General features: G+C 32.3%; 4 protein-coding genes across 59 annotated transcripts in view; 3 read left to right on the top strand and 1 right to left on the bottom strand.

Moving 5' to 3' along the window:
* LOC100645011 overlaps positions 1–2,264 on the top strand; it is a 70,206-nt gene extending 67,942 nt beyond the window's left edge. For all 5 annotated transcript variants that reach the window (XM_048408665.1, XM_012311904.3, XM_012311903.3 and 2 more), the window contains one exon: positions 384–2,264. In XM_048408665.1, coding sequence (XP_048264622.1) covers positions 384–551 — 168 coding nt within the window. In that variant the 3' untranslated portion in view covers positions 552–2,264. The remainder of the gene's footprint in view (positions 1–383) is intronic.
* Positions 2,265–2,910: 646 nt separating this feature from the next.
* On the top strand, positions 2,911–4,907 carry LOC100645495 (bolA-like protein DDB_G0274169). Of its 2 annotated transcripts, XR_007225138.1 has the most exons (5): positions 2,911–3,052; positions 3,295–3,509; positions 3,700–3,768; positions 3,863–4,108; positions 4,239–4,907. XR_007225138.1 is itself a non-coding variant. In XM_003397656.4 (4 exons), the coding sequence occupies exons 1-4, from the start codon at positions 3,022–3,024 to the stop codon at positions 3,938–3,940; spliced, it is 393 nt and encodes a 130-aa protein (XP_003397704.1). In that variant the 5' UTR covers positions 2,911–3,021; the 3' UTR covers positions 3,941–4,263. The 2 variants fall into 2 exon arrangements, 1 of the variants encoding a protein (XP_003397704.1); XM_003397656.4 differs by having other exon boundaries at positions 3,863–4,263.
* Positions 4,115–7,668, bottom strand: LOC100645379 (set1/Ash2 histone methyltransferase complex subunit ASH2). Of its 2 annotated transcripts, XM_003397655.4 has the most exons (11): positions 7,424–7,668; positions 7,055–7,210; positions 6,796–6,974; positions 6,529–6,701; positions 6,167–6,341; positions 5,445–5,653; positions 5,200–5,377; positions 4,933–5,077; positions 4,717–4,852; positions 4,394–4,645; positions 4,115–4,299 (listed from the first exon to the last, which is right to left on the bottom strand). In XM_003397655.4, the coding sequence occupies exons 1-11, from the start codon at positions 7,555–7,557 to the stop codon at positions 4,195–4,197; spliced, it is 1,842 nt and encodes a 613-aa protein (XP_003397703.2). In that variant the 5' UTR covers positions 7,558–7,668; the 3' UTR covers positions 4,115–4,194. The 2 variants fall into 2 exon arrangements, with proteins under 2 accessions (XP_003397703.2, XP_020720142.2); XM_020864483.2 differs by lacking the exon at positions 4,115–4,299 and having other exon boundaries at positions 4,551–4,645; positions 4,704–4,852.
* Positions 7,669–10,554: 2,886 nt separating this feature from the next.
* Positions 10,555–15,649, top strand: part of LOC100650043 (calcium-activated potassium channel slowpoke) — a 105,842-nt gene continuing 100,747 nt past the window's right edge. For 24 of the 50 annotated variants that reach the window (XM_048408746.1, XM_048408765.1, XM_048408774.1 and 21 more), the window contains exon 1: positions 10,556–11,325. In XM_048408746.1, coding sequence (XP_048264703.1) covers positions 11,023–11,325 — 303 coding nt within the window. In that variant the 5' untranslated portion in view covers positions 10,556–11,022. Of the gene's footprint in view, positions 11,326–15,649 lie in introns of all 50 variants that reach the window. The other 26 variants (XM_012311916.3, XM_048408776.1, XM_048408775.1 and 23 more) reach the window with 3 other exon arrangements.

Raw genomic sequence — 15,649 nt, 5'->3', positions numbered from 1 at the left:
CAAAATCGTTGTAACAATTTGTAGGCAATGATTGGTGTATTCAAGCAGCTCTCATAAATGTTTTTATTAAAAAAAGAAATCTATCTATATAAAAGTACTGTACACAATATGGTTGTACAATGTTTTGATATTACCATTTTATTTACCCAAATATTCATCAAAATTATTATTATACATAAATCATTATACATATTCAGGGTTTCCACCTAACAGTGCTAACATATTCTATGATTAAAAATACAGAAAAAGTTTGTATAATCTTTTAAAATGCTAATGTTAAATATAATCCTCTGCTGGTTAGTGTAATAGCCAGTTCAAGATAAAACGGTAAAATTGAAAGAAAACATAACATGTACTTAACTGCATGCATTATTGTATTTCAGGATACTCTTGTACACGCATTACCGTCGGATAGGCCTGGATTTGCAAAGGGCTTCCGTAAGAATATCGGGGGACGCTGGCGTCGCTTAGTGAAAAGGAAGCCGGAGACGGAGACTTGTGCCATTCCTCCTGAACTGAAGGATCAACTAAAAACAATTTACGTCTATTGACGATCAGCGTTAATGCGCCGTTGTCTATATTTTTACAAACCTTCCTCGGTAATCGATGCTTTCCTCTATGTAAGATAATAATTATATCAAGAAAGATAGAGATGACACGAGTTATGAAGGCAAAAAGAAACGAACGCGCAATGGGATGGTTCATAAAAAAAAAGACAAGTGAAAAATGTATTCATTTATGTAAGTGAAAACGTTTAGTAAGAAATTTCGAAAGGAATTGTAAAACAAAACAGAAATTTATTGTTCATAGCCCTCGTGAAACATATCAAAAAGTGCCTAAAGATGCGTTTTCGGACACATTAAAGATATACATAGGTATAGAAGCAAAATGATCTTCTTCTGATGTTGAATATTTCTGTGGAAAACAGCATTGAGATAACGATAGCCTGAATTATAATTGCATAAAATAATGTTAGCAATATTTACAGACATATATAGAGAGAAAAAAATTCTATTATCATAGGTTTTGTGATGTTTTATCGTTGGATATTTTAATAAGATGCCATGAATCGAAACGAAGAAAAAGTTTGAAACAACTGTCCCGCGTATTTAATTGCTCGACTATGCGAAAGATTAAAAAATCACTGGGCTTTGACACATAGGACAATGGCGTCAAGAACTCTATGAGACTGAACGTAAAGAGTACGACAACACGAGTTACCTCGTAGCTTTTCTTGAATACGTTTTTTCATGAATAATGCAACAAATTCATTTCAAATCACTAGTATTAACGTATACCTGAAATTTTATAACCTTCAGAATTGCCAAAACTTTTTCTTCTACATCCTATTTGGCAGCTCTGTTGTTACATGTAAATAGATGTATAAAGCAGTGAAAGTATGAAACTACTTTTAATTCTTATAATGGCCGATCGTTAAAGTAAGAACCTGAAATTTCCTTCGTACATACAATTTGGGGAAGTTTAATATGTTACACAGGAAAAGAACAGGGTACGAAAGAATGCTAATAAAAGAAGTTACACCCAATCAGAATTATTCCCTGATTTTCAAAAATGGGAGTTACGTAGCATTTTGTTGTATACTTGTAACATAGGCCAATTTAAGATTCTTAATATCATTCGACAGCTCATATTGAGCTCAAACTATGTACTAATATGGTATTTTAATTGTATTGTTGTATCAAGCAATACTTTGTCCCTGAGGTCAAAATTTAATCGATGATAATTTAAACAAACAAAAGAATTCTATGTATAACGTCGTGCCACGCTTTAAATTTTAGCAAAGCTATTTGATTTTATGTTGGATGTATTTTCTGCACTTGCAGTTTTATGCAGTAAAATTGATAATTTATAATTCTGAGTGAAGCAGACAGAAATAATATATTGTAAACATTTAAAAGAAAGGAAAAAATGCATTACTTTCTAGTAAGCGCCAACGTTCCTTTACGGCTCGACCTTTTAATTCCTTATCGTAACTTTTTAGAATGTAAATAATATTATTGCATTGTTTGTTTATCATGAATGTGATGGCATAATGTTTGAACGTGATGCGGATAGTTTAAGAATCAATAACGTGCCTACGATTTTTATAAACGATGAAATACTGATGGAACTGCATCCGTCACCTAGTCACTTGATAATTATTGTTCAAAACTTGTATTGTAAACTTTTTGCCGCAGCTTGGATCTTTCCTCGTGAAAATCTGTCTGAATACAACAATATCAAATAAAGTATTCTAAAAGATATAATGCGTGTATACTTAATTACATCACCTAAATTATTCCAATTGTTATTTAACTGTGGACGTATTTTAATAATCTGCTGCTTCCTTTCCTCATTTCCAAAAACAAAAAAAGAACTGAGTATGAATTCGATTATTATGGCTGCTTTTAGATTTCTCAATGACAGATAAGAAATAGATAACAGATCGATATCGAAATAGATATATTTTTAATATACGATACTTTTTCTTCAAATGTGAAAATAAAAAAGAAGACAGAAATGTAGTATTAGATTTCTCTTTGATAGTATTAAAATATAACTAAATCAATATCTGTCTTTTAATTGGTATAAGGCATTATATATGTAAATTATTCTGCACAGTGTATTTTACGGTAAAAATCAATATTCTACATAGGAATCGTATTCAACAGTATAAAACGAATAAAAGATGATTTATACAAATACTGAAGCTTTGGAAAGAATATGTAACTCAACAATTTTTTAGAAACTATAATATTTATTTGACATGTCCTATTGTATATAAGGAAATGTTTTATTATAAGTATTATATTCTATGATATTACTATTTACTATGCTGATAGAATAATAAATACAGTATAATATCTGCATTTAAAACATTGCATTTATACACATGTTATTTTGAAGCATATACATATATATGGCTGATTAAACATTTACTGTCCTCATGTGATTATAGCACGTGATCATTACTAAAAAGATTCTAATAATTTCTTTGTTCACAGGAGTAGAATTCGGTAAATGTATAACACAACAGTAATATTACGAAGAAGTAAGTGATACGTTGTATGATACAGTAATATCATCAGTCTATATTTTTTCATACTTGTAGTATATTGATTTATACAAATAGAGGTTATGTTTCACTTTATTATATTACTTTTTTTAATGCTATTACCAAATTCATTCATGGTTACAAATACAATATTTTGATTATTGATTACAAAATTATTTTCTATATATAATATAAAAATGATGTTTTGCTTTAAACTGTACATACAATTGTATTTGTAGGCTACAGGAACACATTCTTAGTATCAAAAATGTGTAGCGCAATACAAAATAATTCTGTAGAATTTTCTATAAAAAAAAAATTGATAGATTCTTTAAATCCATCTTATATTGAAATTATAAATGAGTCTTATATGCACAATGTTCCTAAAGGATCTGAAACGCACTTTAAAGTAATTGCTGTTTCTGACAAGTTCAAAGATATACCATTAATTAAGGTGAGAATTTTAAATGTAATAAAATTTTCAATCAAATATTTAAAATAAGAGATTTTAAATTTTATCATTAGGCTAATACGTTTATTTTCATAAACTATATTTTTAAAATGACGAGAACTGTGCATGCTTATCACTTTTTATGTACCATTACTGTATACTGTATACTAAAAGTTTAATTTTATCGATTTAGCGCCACCGAATGATAAATAAGTTATTACAATCAGAGTTAGAAGGTAGCGTGCATGCATTATCAATTATAGTAAGTATTATTATAAAAATATTTTAATATAATGTAAAAAGTTTAATATGGTAAAATTTGAATATACGTAAATGTTTACTATTTATTTACAAAGGCCAAAACACCTGATCAATGGAAAGAGAAAAGTACTGTAACTCCAAGTCCAACTTGTAGAGGGGGTTTTGGAAAATGAACTTTTAAAGTTTAAAGATCGCATATTTATATCAGAAAGGATATCTGATTATACCAATATTCGAACTTCAAATCGCGCACACGTAATATCTCCGTATTAGATGTGTTTCCTGAGGTTCTAATTTATGTGATAATTGTATGCAATTAAGGAAGTTAAAATAAGATAAATGTAAGCTTTAAAATACATACTAATATAATTATTAATAATACTTAATCAGAACTGAAAGTAATTAAAAAAAAAAAGTTACATTAATGTCATAAAGCAAAAGTATCCAGTCTCAATTTTCCCTCATTTTCAGTGAAATAAAGTATATCAGCCATGGATTGTTCTGCTATTGCTTCTTCTGCCCTATCATGCATCTACAAAATATAAACGATTCGTGAAAAATTGTTCTGATAAACGTAAACCCTAATTTTCATTGTTTTATTTTGTTTTTATCAATATAGTACATACCCCTCTAAACGTAATATCTCCAGGAGGACATTTAAAATTGGGTCCAAAATTAACAGAAACCGTAGCACTTTTATGAATAGAAACTGTGGGATAGTAAGCTCCTTTATTGATATCGATGAATGCTTCACCTTGATTTACTCCATTTTTGTAAAATATAATTTTGCTTCCTTCTAATGGTTTGAGAGCCTTAAGTGCTTCAGGTACTTGATCTTTTTCTTCATAATACAGATGACTTTTAAATTTTACTAAGGGCTAATTTATAATCAATTAATTTATAAAACGCGTATGAAAATATAATAAACAAACTTACATTTAGTCCTTACCCGATCCTTGTAGGTGTTTGGTAAATGTGAAGCATCGTGTGTATCAGGTAAAATTACCAGAAATCCTAATGTATCTCCTTCTCCATAACCATTACTGTAATGTTTACCTTTACTTTCATGAAATCGTGTACCTTTTCTATCAATAATTATAATTATGTATTTATTTTTTGAATAACAAATACCATTCTATATTGAAGTTGTTTTATTAGACCATACCTAGATCTCCAAGAATATCCAAATTTATCATAACCAAGCGGAGCTTGTAAATTAGCATATTCTTGACCCCATCCTAACCTTGTAGCTGATCCTTCTGGCATTTCTTCAATAGTTGCTTCCCAGTACCATGTACCTCTACTTACATCTAAAGAGTAAGTAAGCAATGTGTGTAATATATAAAATATAGAAGGATACCAAATGATTTAATGTATACTTATTGATGCAATTAATGGACATCTGATATAGTAGATCATGATTTTGACATACTATGAGTTGCTCTGACCATGCAATAGCCTTTTTCTCCAGTTACTGCTAGCCTGTCTTCTGAAATCCTAAGCTGTGGTGCTCGATCATGCAAAGCAAGTAAAACTGTACTTGGACTCAAGGCTCTGTACAGCCAACCAGGAATAGGTTTTCCAGCCCAATCGCTACTTTCATCAAATTCCTGTTAAATAATGTTGATAAATTTCATAATATACTAAAATTGTAAAATATATACTATGATGGCAAACCTGTCTGAAGGGAGCATGAGGGTCGGGTTCAGCAAGGATATATCGATAACCATCCTTATTGAAAGGATGCTCAAGAGGATATCCATGAGCAGGTAATTTAGGGGCTGTCATATCAGAACCTCTACCTTTTTTGCCAGGTCCTGCACCTGTTCCTTCTCCAGGAAACTTACGTTTTGCATTGCGACCACGAAAACCTCCACTAAGTGGTACTGTATATGCCATAGTTATATTTATTAATCACTTTAATAACTTTCAATTTTCAATGTATCATTATCAAATATATAAAACTGCATAAAAAAATAAGATAAAATAAGACTACATATGATTTTAACTATTCAATTTTTTCTTAATGAAACTAATGGTTCAAAATACAACAATCTTTTAATATATATTAAAAACACAAAAATCACAATATAAAATTTACTAAGTAGCTTAACCTATTCAAGTCATAGATATTCTGCAATTAAGCAGGTTGTTGTATGATATCATGAGACTGATTAATATCTTGATAAGATAAGAAGTAACTAAAACAAAAAAGAGAAAAACTAACTATTAAGAATTTACTGATAAAAACGGATATTAATACATTACTAGAAATCAAATATACAGCAATTTAATAAACATAATAGTAATTATAATATTAAATAAATTTATTAATATAGCTATATTTTTTGGTATGTATATTTTCTAGTATATAACCCATGATTGATAATTAAACTTACCAACATGTTGAACACCCATTTCAGTTACTTTCAAATGACCACCTTTAATCATTGCTTCATAATTTGGCTTAATCATTTGGAGATCTGAACATATAAGCCCAAATAACTGACCATCTGAACTGTTTTCATCAATAGTGAATAATGTTCCAACATCTTTCAGCAATGCTCTATGTATCTATGTTATGTACATTAAAATATTAGTCATTTTCATTTTTGTATATAAAATAACTTCTAAATAATTTTAAGGAATGTATAATAGTAAATTTTCATCTCATTTATACTCAATCTCAAAAGTAAAAAAAGTATTTATTTTTATACTTATATTCAAATAATTAAATTATTTAGTTGTAGATTTGACTTACTGTTGCATGCCAAGATTGAGTTACTCTACGTGGCATTGTGGTCATGCTGTCCCAATGACATTCAATGAAAGGAATAATATCTTTATCCTTATGAAAAAATGTTTTTTGTTCATTTTCTTTTTGCGACATTTGTAGTAAATTTGCTATTGCTGTTACACACATTTGTGGAAATGCTAGAAAGATCATATTCTTTTAAGTGTTTAAGTTACAACTCAGATATCAAATTATGTATCATAAAATATGGTTAATATTCAAATGTATTCTTACGTGCTTGGTTTTTTTTGAAACTCTCTAAACCGGTTGGAGAACAATTCTTGCACATAAATATATAATTCATCATAAAGGGTACCAATTTACCCAGTTGATAACCAATGCAAGATTCATGAAACCATCTTGAACAACTAGCACATAATAGCTCTATAATGTTAAGATTTCTTTCCTTTGCGCTAAAAGAGTATAAACTTGTAAATCATTGATACTTGTGTTTTTTATATAATCTACTTTAACATAAACTTTAATAAATTACCAATAACAATTTCCAGCTTCATTGTTATTTGCTCGGCCATTAGGTTTCTCAGTGTTTTCTTCTGGTTTATTTTTTTGTTTACTTTTATCATCGCTCTTTGATTTTAACTTGTCATCAGTGGACTCAAGTTGTGCCCCTTCTACTTTATCGATTGGACTACAAAAAATACGTTTGTATGTAACTTAAAAACAGTTATAACCTTATTCAGTTCATAACCTCAAAAATATTTGTTTTATCATGTGGACTTTAAATAAATATTTCTAAATTGAATCAAGCTTACAGAAAATCTATTATTAATGTTACAAACATATTGTTTATATAATTTTGGTAGGCATTATATGTATATGAATATGAGCGCTTTATAGATACCTTTCAGACTTTTCTTCTGACATTTTTTTAAATTTATGTGTTTCTGTTACTTTTGAATTATTCCTATTTTGCTTTATTTTAAAGTTTTCAGCGTAACAATATACAACAATACGTGCAGTATACAATATATACATGCACAATTGTACATACTTTCTTCAGTTTACTTTTTGTTTGTTCGATAGAAGTTTTTAAAATTCGGTTCATAACCTGTATGTCGATTGTTCACTACCATCGATTGGGTACTATGGAGATTATCACGCTATCTTATGTGGAAAATGTAAATAGTAAATATACACGATAAAAGTTATATAAATGATAAATATTATTATTTATGTTCTACCTTTATTAGGAATATTATACAATAAAATATAATACATTATAATAAATATAATATATTAATAAAATATAATATATTATAATAATTAATGTATATTAGAAAAATATATCAGTAACAAAAATACAATTGTACTTCTGTCATTATATAGCAATATCAGTATTTATATATATATCATGTTTCAAAATTATTTCGGATTGTATTAGTATATCTTGTGAGGAGTAAGAAAGAACTGTTATACAATATATATTTAGTTTATTTGCCTTTAATTCAAAAAATATTTTCTCAGAATTTACAATTATATTTATATATAAATAGAAGTTTGACTATATTTCATACTATTTAATGTTTTTACATGTTTGTTATTATTTTTTATTTTGTTTCATTCTTTTCATTACAGTTATATATAATAACATATTTTCTTTCATTTTCAGTTATTACATATATATAAACATTTCCTTAAAAAGTTTAACCTTAAAAATGAAAAAAGATGTTTAATAATCTAATCTAATAGAAATACATAGAAATAAAGATTCCAGTGTAAAATTTGAGAGGAATAGAAGAAACGTAATAAAAAAATTGTGACTACGCGAAGTACTCTAACAAATATTGCAATCGACTTCGTTACTATTGCAATCAGACAGATTCATCAATAAATGTGCGATAAGTTAATCCTTTGATATTCGACGAAAGTTCTACACACGAAGAGACGCAGTCATGTAATAAAATTTTCATAACAGCATAATTATGCAGATATTCCAAAACCAAAAATGAAATATCAAAATGAAAAGTTTGGAGTACAAAGTTACATATCAAGAATAACGTAAAGTAGGAAAAATATGTACGCAATAGTAGCGGGAACCGAATAATTTAGTGAACTAGAAGTTGCTGTGACAGGGGTTAGATCTGTTTTGGCGCAGCGGTGTTCGATGTGGCGTCCTCTGGCGGTAAGCTCGGTTAGTAGAGCAGAAGAGATGGTGGGGAATAGAGTGTAGCAACGGAGCGTGCGTCTACGTCAGGAAAAGCTCTGAGCTTATTGGTCCCGGTCCATTGTTGCGTATTGATTGCTGCGGAGCGGTGGTATGGTCGTTGGGACACTCGGTCGTCCTCATCGCCGTCGTCGTCGTCGTCGTCGTCGGTGGTACAGTCGAGTAGGTTAAGAAAGCGGGACACGCGTACAGATAGATCAGTTTTCCGTGTCGTTGTGATCGAAAGCGCGTTTCGTCGCGTACGATCCATGGATCTGGGTTTACTATATAATATTTACACGTAAAATACAAGTATATATACATATTATATACGTATTTCTTCATATATACATATAATTACACATACACCAACAAACTATACACTTACACATATACGTGATACACGCGAACACTTGTAAGTATATACGCGCGCGCGCGCGCATAATTATATACACGTATAAGGCATATAACACAAATGATACCAATTAAAAATTATTTGCATATATGTATTTCTATATAAATGTAGACACGTACACGCGCGCGCGCCTACATACACATACTACGTATCATAAACATTTACTTATAAGTATATACACGTACATACGCGCGCGCGCGCTTACATTCGCACTTACGCAGATACACTTGTACATATGTCATGTATATGATTATACATATGTGATACAAATCAAATATACACATATATACAGGCTGATACGCACACATGTAATTAATATTGCACATACATATATACACATACAGGTTAATTTAATATAAAAGATATACACGCGTTGAAATACAGTTAAACATCGAACCACACGCACGCACGTATGTGTATATACGTGGACGCACGCGTATGTATATATCATCGTAGTGGTGTCAGTGGGTTGTTTTCTTGTTTTCTGTTTCTCCCTCTTTCGAGATTGGAACTACCTGCAGCATCAGCGGCGACGGCGGCGGCATCAGCTGCCGCTGAGCGTGTCGAGACCGATTTTCACTGATATTCGGTCGCGATAAACGCGCTGGATAGTTCTCGAAAATAGTCTCCCGAATCTTAGTTCGAGGAGAGAACAATCGACGGGCACAGAGGCAAAGAGAGAGAGAGAGAGAGAGAGAGAGGAGAGTGGGACAGAGACAGAGAGTTAGAGAGAGAGAGTGTGTGTGTGTGTGAGAGAGAGAGAGAGAGGAATGATATGTACGCCTGGAGAATCTCGACGAGCGAAGGGACTGACTAATCGGGGCTAGTCGATCGAGAGTAGACAAAGATCGAAAGCTTTCATTGGTCCAGTGATACGGAGAGAAGAAGCGCAAGACGAGAGTCGGCCAGGCGACTCGAATGTAGAAAATTAGCGTCGCGATCGGTCGATCCATCATTCTCGCAACAGGGAAAGGACAGCTGAAACCGGGACGAACGAAACGAGGAGCCGAGAAAAGCGGACGAGATCGCAAGGGAAAGAATAGAAAAGTGAGAGATAAGACTGAGATAGAGAGTGTTGTGAAGTGGGAAAGAAAAACGAAAAGGGAGAAACGAGTGTGACGAACGCGATAAGGAAGAAGAGAAGGATTTGTGTCGAAGAGGAGAGGAACAAGAGGACAGGAGATTACATATAGGGAAAGCTCAGTGAAGAGAGAGGGGGAGTATAGAGCAACGGTAGAAGTAGCCAGTAGAATCAGGTGGCAGTAGCAGTGGCAGTAGAAGCGGCGATAGAATCAGGATTGGTAGGCTTTGGTAACCGGTGAAGATAATTCCGAAGAGAGTAAGTGTGTTACGGGGGTGGGTGGGTGGGTGGTGATCGGTGCGTGCGTGCATCGTGCGTGCATCGTGCATCGTGCGTGCATCGTGCGTCGTGCGTGCGTGCGGCGTGCGTGCATAAACAAAAAAAAGAAGAAGAGGAGAAAGAAGAGGAAAAGGAGGAAAAGGAAGAAGGAAGAAGAGGAAGAAGAGAAAGAAGGAGAAAGAAGCGAACAGTTAGTATAAGCGAAAACGATATTAAAATTAAGGGAGAAGAAAATAGGAGAAGAAAAAGAGAGGAAAAAAAAGAAAGGTTGGTTAGTTGTTCGGTGGTAGTAGTGGTGGTATTATTGGTAGTGGTGGAGGTGGTGGTGGTGGTATTGGTAGTAGTAGTGGTGAGTGGGCGCAAACTGCGCGAAGCTAGTTCGTGGTTGAAAGCTGCAACGAAGCGCGAGGCGTGCAGAGTTGCAGCAGGAAATTATGAAGCGTATAAGGAGCGCCCCGTTGGCCGCCGTTTGTGATAGCTGCCGGTGAATGTGTGATCCGGGGGCAGCAGAGATCCACCGTAATGACGACCGAAGAGACGACCGAGCAGCCCCCGGTAGACGACTGCCTGAAGGAACGGAAATGGTGGTGCTTCCTGCTGTCGAGCATCTTCACTTTCCTTGCCGGGCTGCTGATCGTACTCCTCTGGCGTGCGTTCGCCTTCCTCTGCTGTCGCAAGGAACCCGAGTTCGCCCCAAATGACCCGAAACAGAAAGAGCAAAAGACGAGCCGCCAGGGCAAGGAGTTCGAGGGGACTTTTATGACCGAGGCCAAAGACTGGGCCGGTGAACTGATTTCTGGACAGACCACCACTGGACGTATTTTGGTAAGTTACTCTTCACCCGTTAATCTTTCTCTGCCTTTGCCTTTACTCCCTGTAAGCACGCGTATCTTTTGCGTTCTCGTATCTTTGGTTATTCTGGTTAACTTTGGAATGAGAGGGAGGGAGAGAGAGGGAGAGAGTGAACGAGCAAAGAAAATGGGTAAAAGGGAGAAGGTGAGAAGGAGAGAGAGAGAGAGAGAGAGAGAGAGAGATTCGCAAATAAGTAAGCACAATTGTTTTTTAATTTTTCTTGTTTGTTCTTACTTTTGCAAGTTTCATTTAGCGATAATTTGAAATCTAATTTTTGCGATGTTTTGTGTAGATGGTTCCAATTTTCTAAGATTACTTATTGCATCATTGAATTTTAAACGATCCAGATTATTACGAGTAATAAATGACCCAGAAATATTACGAATACACTATGATTTGTTCCATTAATATACGTTTCTTCATTCTGCTTACGTTTACTTGGTAGTCTGACGCGATTGATCTCGATGAATTCTGTCGTCATCGGCATAAATCATATTTAAATATATATTTCTGTATTTCTGTAGAATTACGCTGGTTTTTAATTTTTCACTGGATTATACGCAGTTGTTGTTAGTCTTCGAGAAAAATAGTATAGATCGATCGGGAATTGAAGTATTCTACCAGACGCGACACGATGTTTCGATCGTCTGTGTGAGATATAATCTATGACACGGAGGGTTAAAGTACGAATTAGGCATACTTTATAAGGCTGCTTTTATCTGATAAAGGTTCTGCTTTTGCCATGACTGTGCTTTTAAGAAGAAAGTGAAAAGCGATCGATCACAAACGCAAACGTGTTAGTGGGCCAAACTCTAGCTCCTCTTCTAGTTTCGAAAGATTATGTTTACGGTCATTACATATTACAAGTATTGGAATTCTTTGTAGAAAGAAAAAGAATATTATAGCTTTGGAATTTGTTGAAAGTTTACGTATTTTAGATCAAGATCGATTTATCAATTGCAAACTAAATTCGGTATAATATCACTCTTCAATTTATATTTCATGGTATCTATGTATAAGTGTCTGTCAAAAAACGATCGATGGCGGGGGCTAATTTTTATTCGTCATTGTGAATGTTTCACGTTATGAATCAACTTTTACTAGGTAAAATATACTTTCTTCTATTGTATCGTTGAAACAGACTACGTACATGGTAGACTAACGTAAATATCGATTATAAAATAATTCTAATTTAAAGCGTAATTTAAACATTGTCTATTACAATTAAATAATATATTTTTTTAAATTACAAGAAAGAGTTGAATAATAATTCAAGTAAATTACAATAAAATATAACGTTTTGATATCGTTTAAATATTACAGTACACAATTAATCTAAAATATTTTACTATTAGATCAATGTTGTTCGATCACAATTTCCTATGCTTTCGCCTTGTTTCCGTTTGCTGCTTATCTCATTAGTGATCGATCGTAGGAAGATTGTATCGATGATTCTATCGCTGAGTATATACCATGTGTTTGCCTAGAAACTGTCTATAGAAAGAGGAAAAATTATTATAACATCTACGCGCAGCTATATTATATTATGTAGATAGATGGGTATACATGTGCATATAACGCCATGTACAGAAAGTGAGTTCACAGCACGAGTTAGCTCGAGTATCGTAGCTGGTGACCCAGTTTTCGTTCGTGGAACCAGCACGTCGTTGACTGAAGTAGAGGGGTAGTTTCTACGCAGTGCGTGCTTTATCCTGTGGGGCGTGTTTCTAGCTTTTTTCGAAGCTTCACGATTCTATCCTCTTCGTTTTATTTGTCTCGATTCCAAGCGAAAAAATATTAATTCGCAATCGACATTATAAAGCGAAAATCAAAATTTTAACGTAGTATGCGTTGATGGATATGCTAGACAGGTGTTTCATTAACAATAACTTCGATCAACTTATATTTGTTTTAAACTTGTCGAATATTTTTAGTAATTTTTGTATCATAATAATTTTGTTATCGTAAAATTTTAAACATTTTAGTTTGGATGATATGCTATTATATATTAATCCTTTTTATTTTTATAATTTTGTATTTGTGGGGGTTCTTTAGTACGTAAACATAAAAAGTAAATTTGAGAAACTTCCTTAATTGGGAAGATAACAAGTTGATGGGTAAAAGTATTGGAACATTGAACAAATGCTTCGTAGAATAGTTATTTATAATTACTGGTTGTGTTAATTATAACTTTGCGGGATAACAGGCTCAAAACGAAAATTAATCCATTGTAAAAAAAGAATGAGGTGTGAAAATTCGATCCAATTTGAATTAAAACATTGCTAGGGTGTACAACAAGAATCAATGATTTATATATTCTTAAATTTCCAATTTAAAATAGTGTATCTGATTAATCCGTACGTCTCTGAATATCTTCGTAATTAGAAATTTCAATATATAATTAGTTTCTAAATAATTCGTGTTCTAATAATCAAGCATATATCGATAATAAACAAAATTAAATTCTATTAATTTAAAAATTAATATTAATAACATTAAATCATATTTCAATTGGCTAAAAATTTATTATGGGAACTAAATTTTTCTTATCATTAATCTTGTTTAGTAAATTTATATATTATATATGAAATAGAAATTATTAATTTTTATTTGAAAAGAAAAATGATCATAGCAAAGTGATCTCTCTGGTTAGCAATCTTCTTCAATATGTGATATTTCTGAAACTTTTAAAACTCGAATTAGTTACACTGTGATTATGTTTGTTGGTTGGAAGTTTTAGCTTTGCAGTAGGTACGTAACACAGATCTACTTTAGGACTTGAATTATCATTGCAGTTTCCATTCACATAACGTGTGCACTACTTTGGAGAAGGTACTTTGTTATTTTTATGCTTTCAGTTAATTTCCATAGTTTGTCCCATTTCGATAGATGTACATTGCACATACATGTATGTCGCGTTAAGAAGTATGTTTCTAGGTTGGACGATAAATGAATCGAATAAATTTTGATATAAGGATTTATTTTTCCTCCTTGTATTAGGTCGTCCGAAAAGTTTTTTTCGTTTTATAAGGAAATAATGGATGCACAACATTTTCCGTTTTATATTATTTTATCGAGTTACGCATGATCCATTTTGTTCTATCAAAATAAAGATCACAACGTTCGACAGATACATCGTTGTAAAAGACGTGTCTCTAAAAGAAAGACACTTTTCGGACAACCTAATATTTAATTTATATGTACTACGAACTTTAACCAGTGTCAGTATGATCATTCGATTAATTTTAGCGTTAAAAATTATGTCATAGTTATGTTACTTCTAATATCATGGTCAACTCAGCAAGTCGCAGAGTTAGAAGATCAATTGAGTTTACTTGTCAATTCAACGGGGAATCGCGTGTCTTTCTTTATTAAGCACGCGATATTCTTCGCGATACATTTTCTATATTCTCTTCGAATATAAGCTATGCCGCTTACATAATAGCGACGTGTCTTACAAAAGACAACGGGGTAGGTTTCTCTCTAATTTAATCCAGCTGGAACTTATCGTCACCAACGAACTGTTCCAACCAACAACTACACCGTTTTCTAAAGTAGATGACGCGCATGTCTTACTTCTATCACTAAGTTTTATCGAATTATAAAAAGCCTTATGTATATTGACATTTTTCTTAATTCAACTATTCGTTATATTTTTTATTGTAGATAACAAGGCGGTGTAACTCGAAAGTAAATAAATATTCGTACTAAACACTATAAATAAATATCAAATATTCATAGTAAATAGTATAAATAAATATTAAATATTCAGGGTAAGCAGGATAATATTCTAGTAAATACTGTTTGATTTATGTGAATCAAAGCGTAATGCTGTGATTCATCCTAATATATGTATGTATTATGTATATAGGATATTAATAGAAGGAGAGATTCGTGAGTTGATTCATTTACTCTACGCAGTTACCAAGTGTATTTCTAACGTAAAATTATGTTATAACATTGAAAAGTAAGTCCCAAAAGATATTTTTGTATATAAACTTTCCCCGCTGTCTTGAGATCTACAATCACTCCTTATAAGGACCTAGTTTTTTAAAATCATCGTGTATGTAGATCTTAAGCGCGATATGTATGTATATTTGTAATTGTTCACATGAAAGGCAGCGTTCCCTTGTTTCCTTCTCGTTTATCTGAATCGAACGGAATATATTAATATTAAATGAGTATTTGTCGAAAACGATTATGATTATTATTTTTATACTTCATGTAAGGTATTGCAGAGATGCGTGATTTCCTCGAGTAGCATTATTAAAGTAATAATGGGGTCGCTGTATTAAAG

Source organism: Bombus terrestris, chromosome 9, assembly GCF_910591885.1.
Source record: "Bombus terrestris chromosome 9, iyBomTerr1.2, whole genome shotgun sequence".
In the NCBI taxonomy this organism is placed as follows: domain Eukaryota; kingdom Metazoa; phylum Arthropoda; class Insecta; order Hymenoptera; family Apidae; genus Bombus; species Bombus terrestris.
Note: the sequence above shows the minus strand (reverse complement) of the source record. Positions and strands in the feature narration are given on the sequence as shown.

What these genes read in the sequence shown, in the direction of transcription:
- LOC100645379 (XM_003397655.4), bottom strand. Translation starts at nt 7,557, where the DNA reads ATGTATATATTGTATACTGCACGTATTGTTGTATATTGTTACGCTGAA. An exon ending in GAAGCTGGAAATTGTTATTG is followed by an intron (nt 6,975 to 7,054) that starts GTAATTTATTAA and finishes ATACTCTTTTAG; the next exon opens with CGCAAAGGAAAGAAATCTTA. An exon ending in CTCATGCTCCCTTCAGACAG is followed by an intron (nt 5,378 to 5,444) that starts GTTTGCCATCAT and finishes ATTATTTAACAG; the next exon opens with GAATTTGATGAAAGTAGCGA.
- LOC100645495 (XM_003397656.4), top strand. Translation starts at nt 3,022, where the DNA reads ATGTATAACACAACAGTAATATTACGAAGAA. An exon ending in AACAGTAATATTACGAAGAA is followed by an intron (nt 3,053 to 3,294) that starts GTAAGTGATACG and finishes TTGTATTTGTAG; the next exon opens with GCTACAGGAACACATTCTTA. An exon ending in AAGATATACCATTAATTAAG is followed by an intron (nt 3,510 to 3,699) that starts GTGAGAATTTTA and finishes TTATCGATTTAG; the next exon opens with CGCCACCGAATGATAAATAA.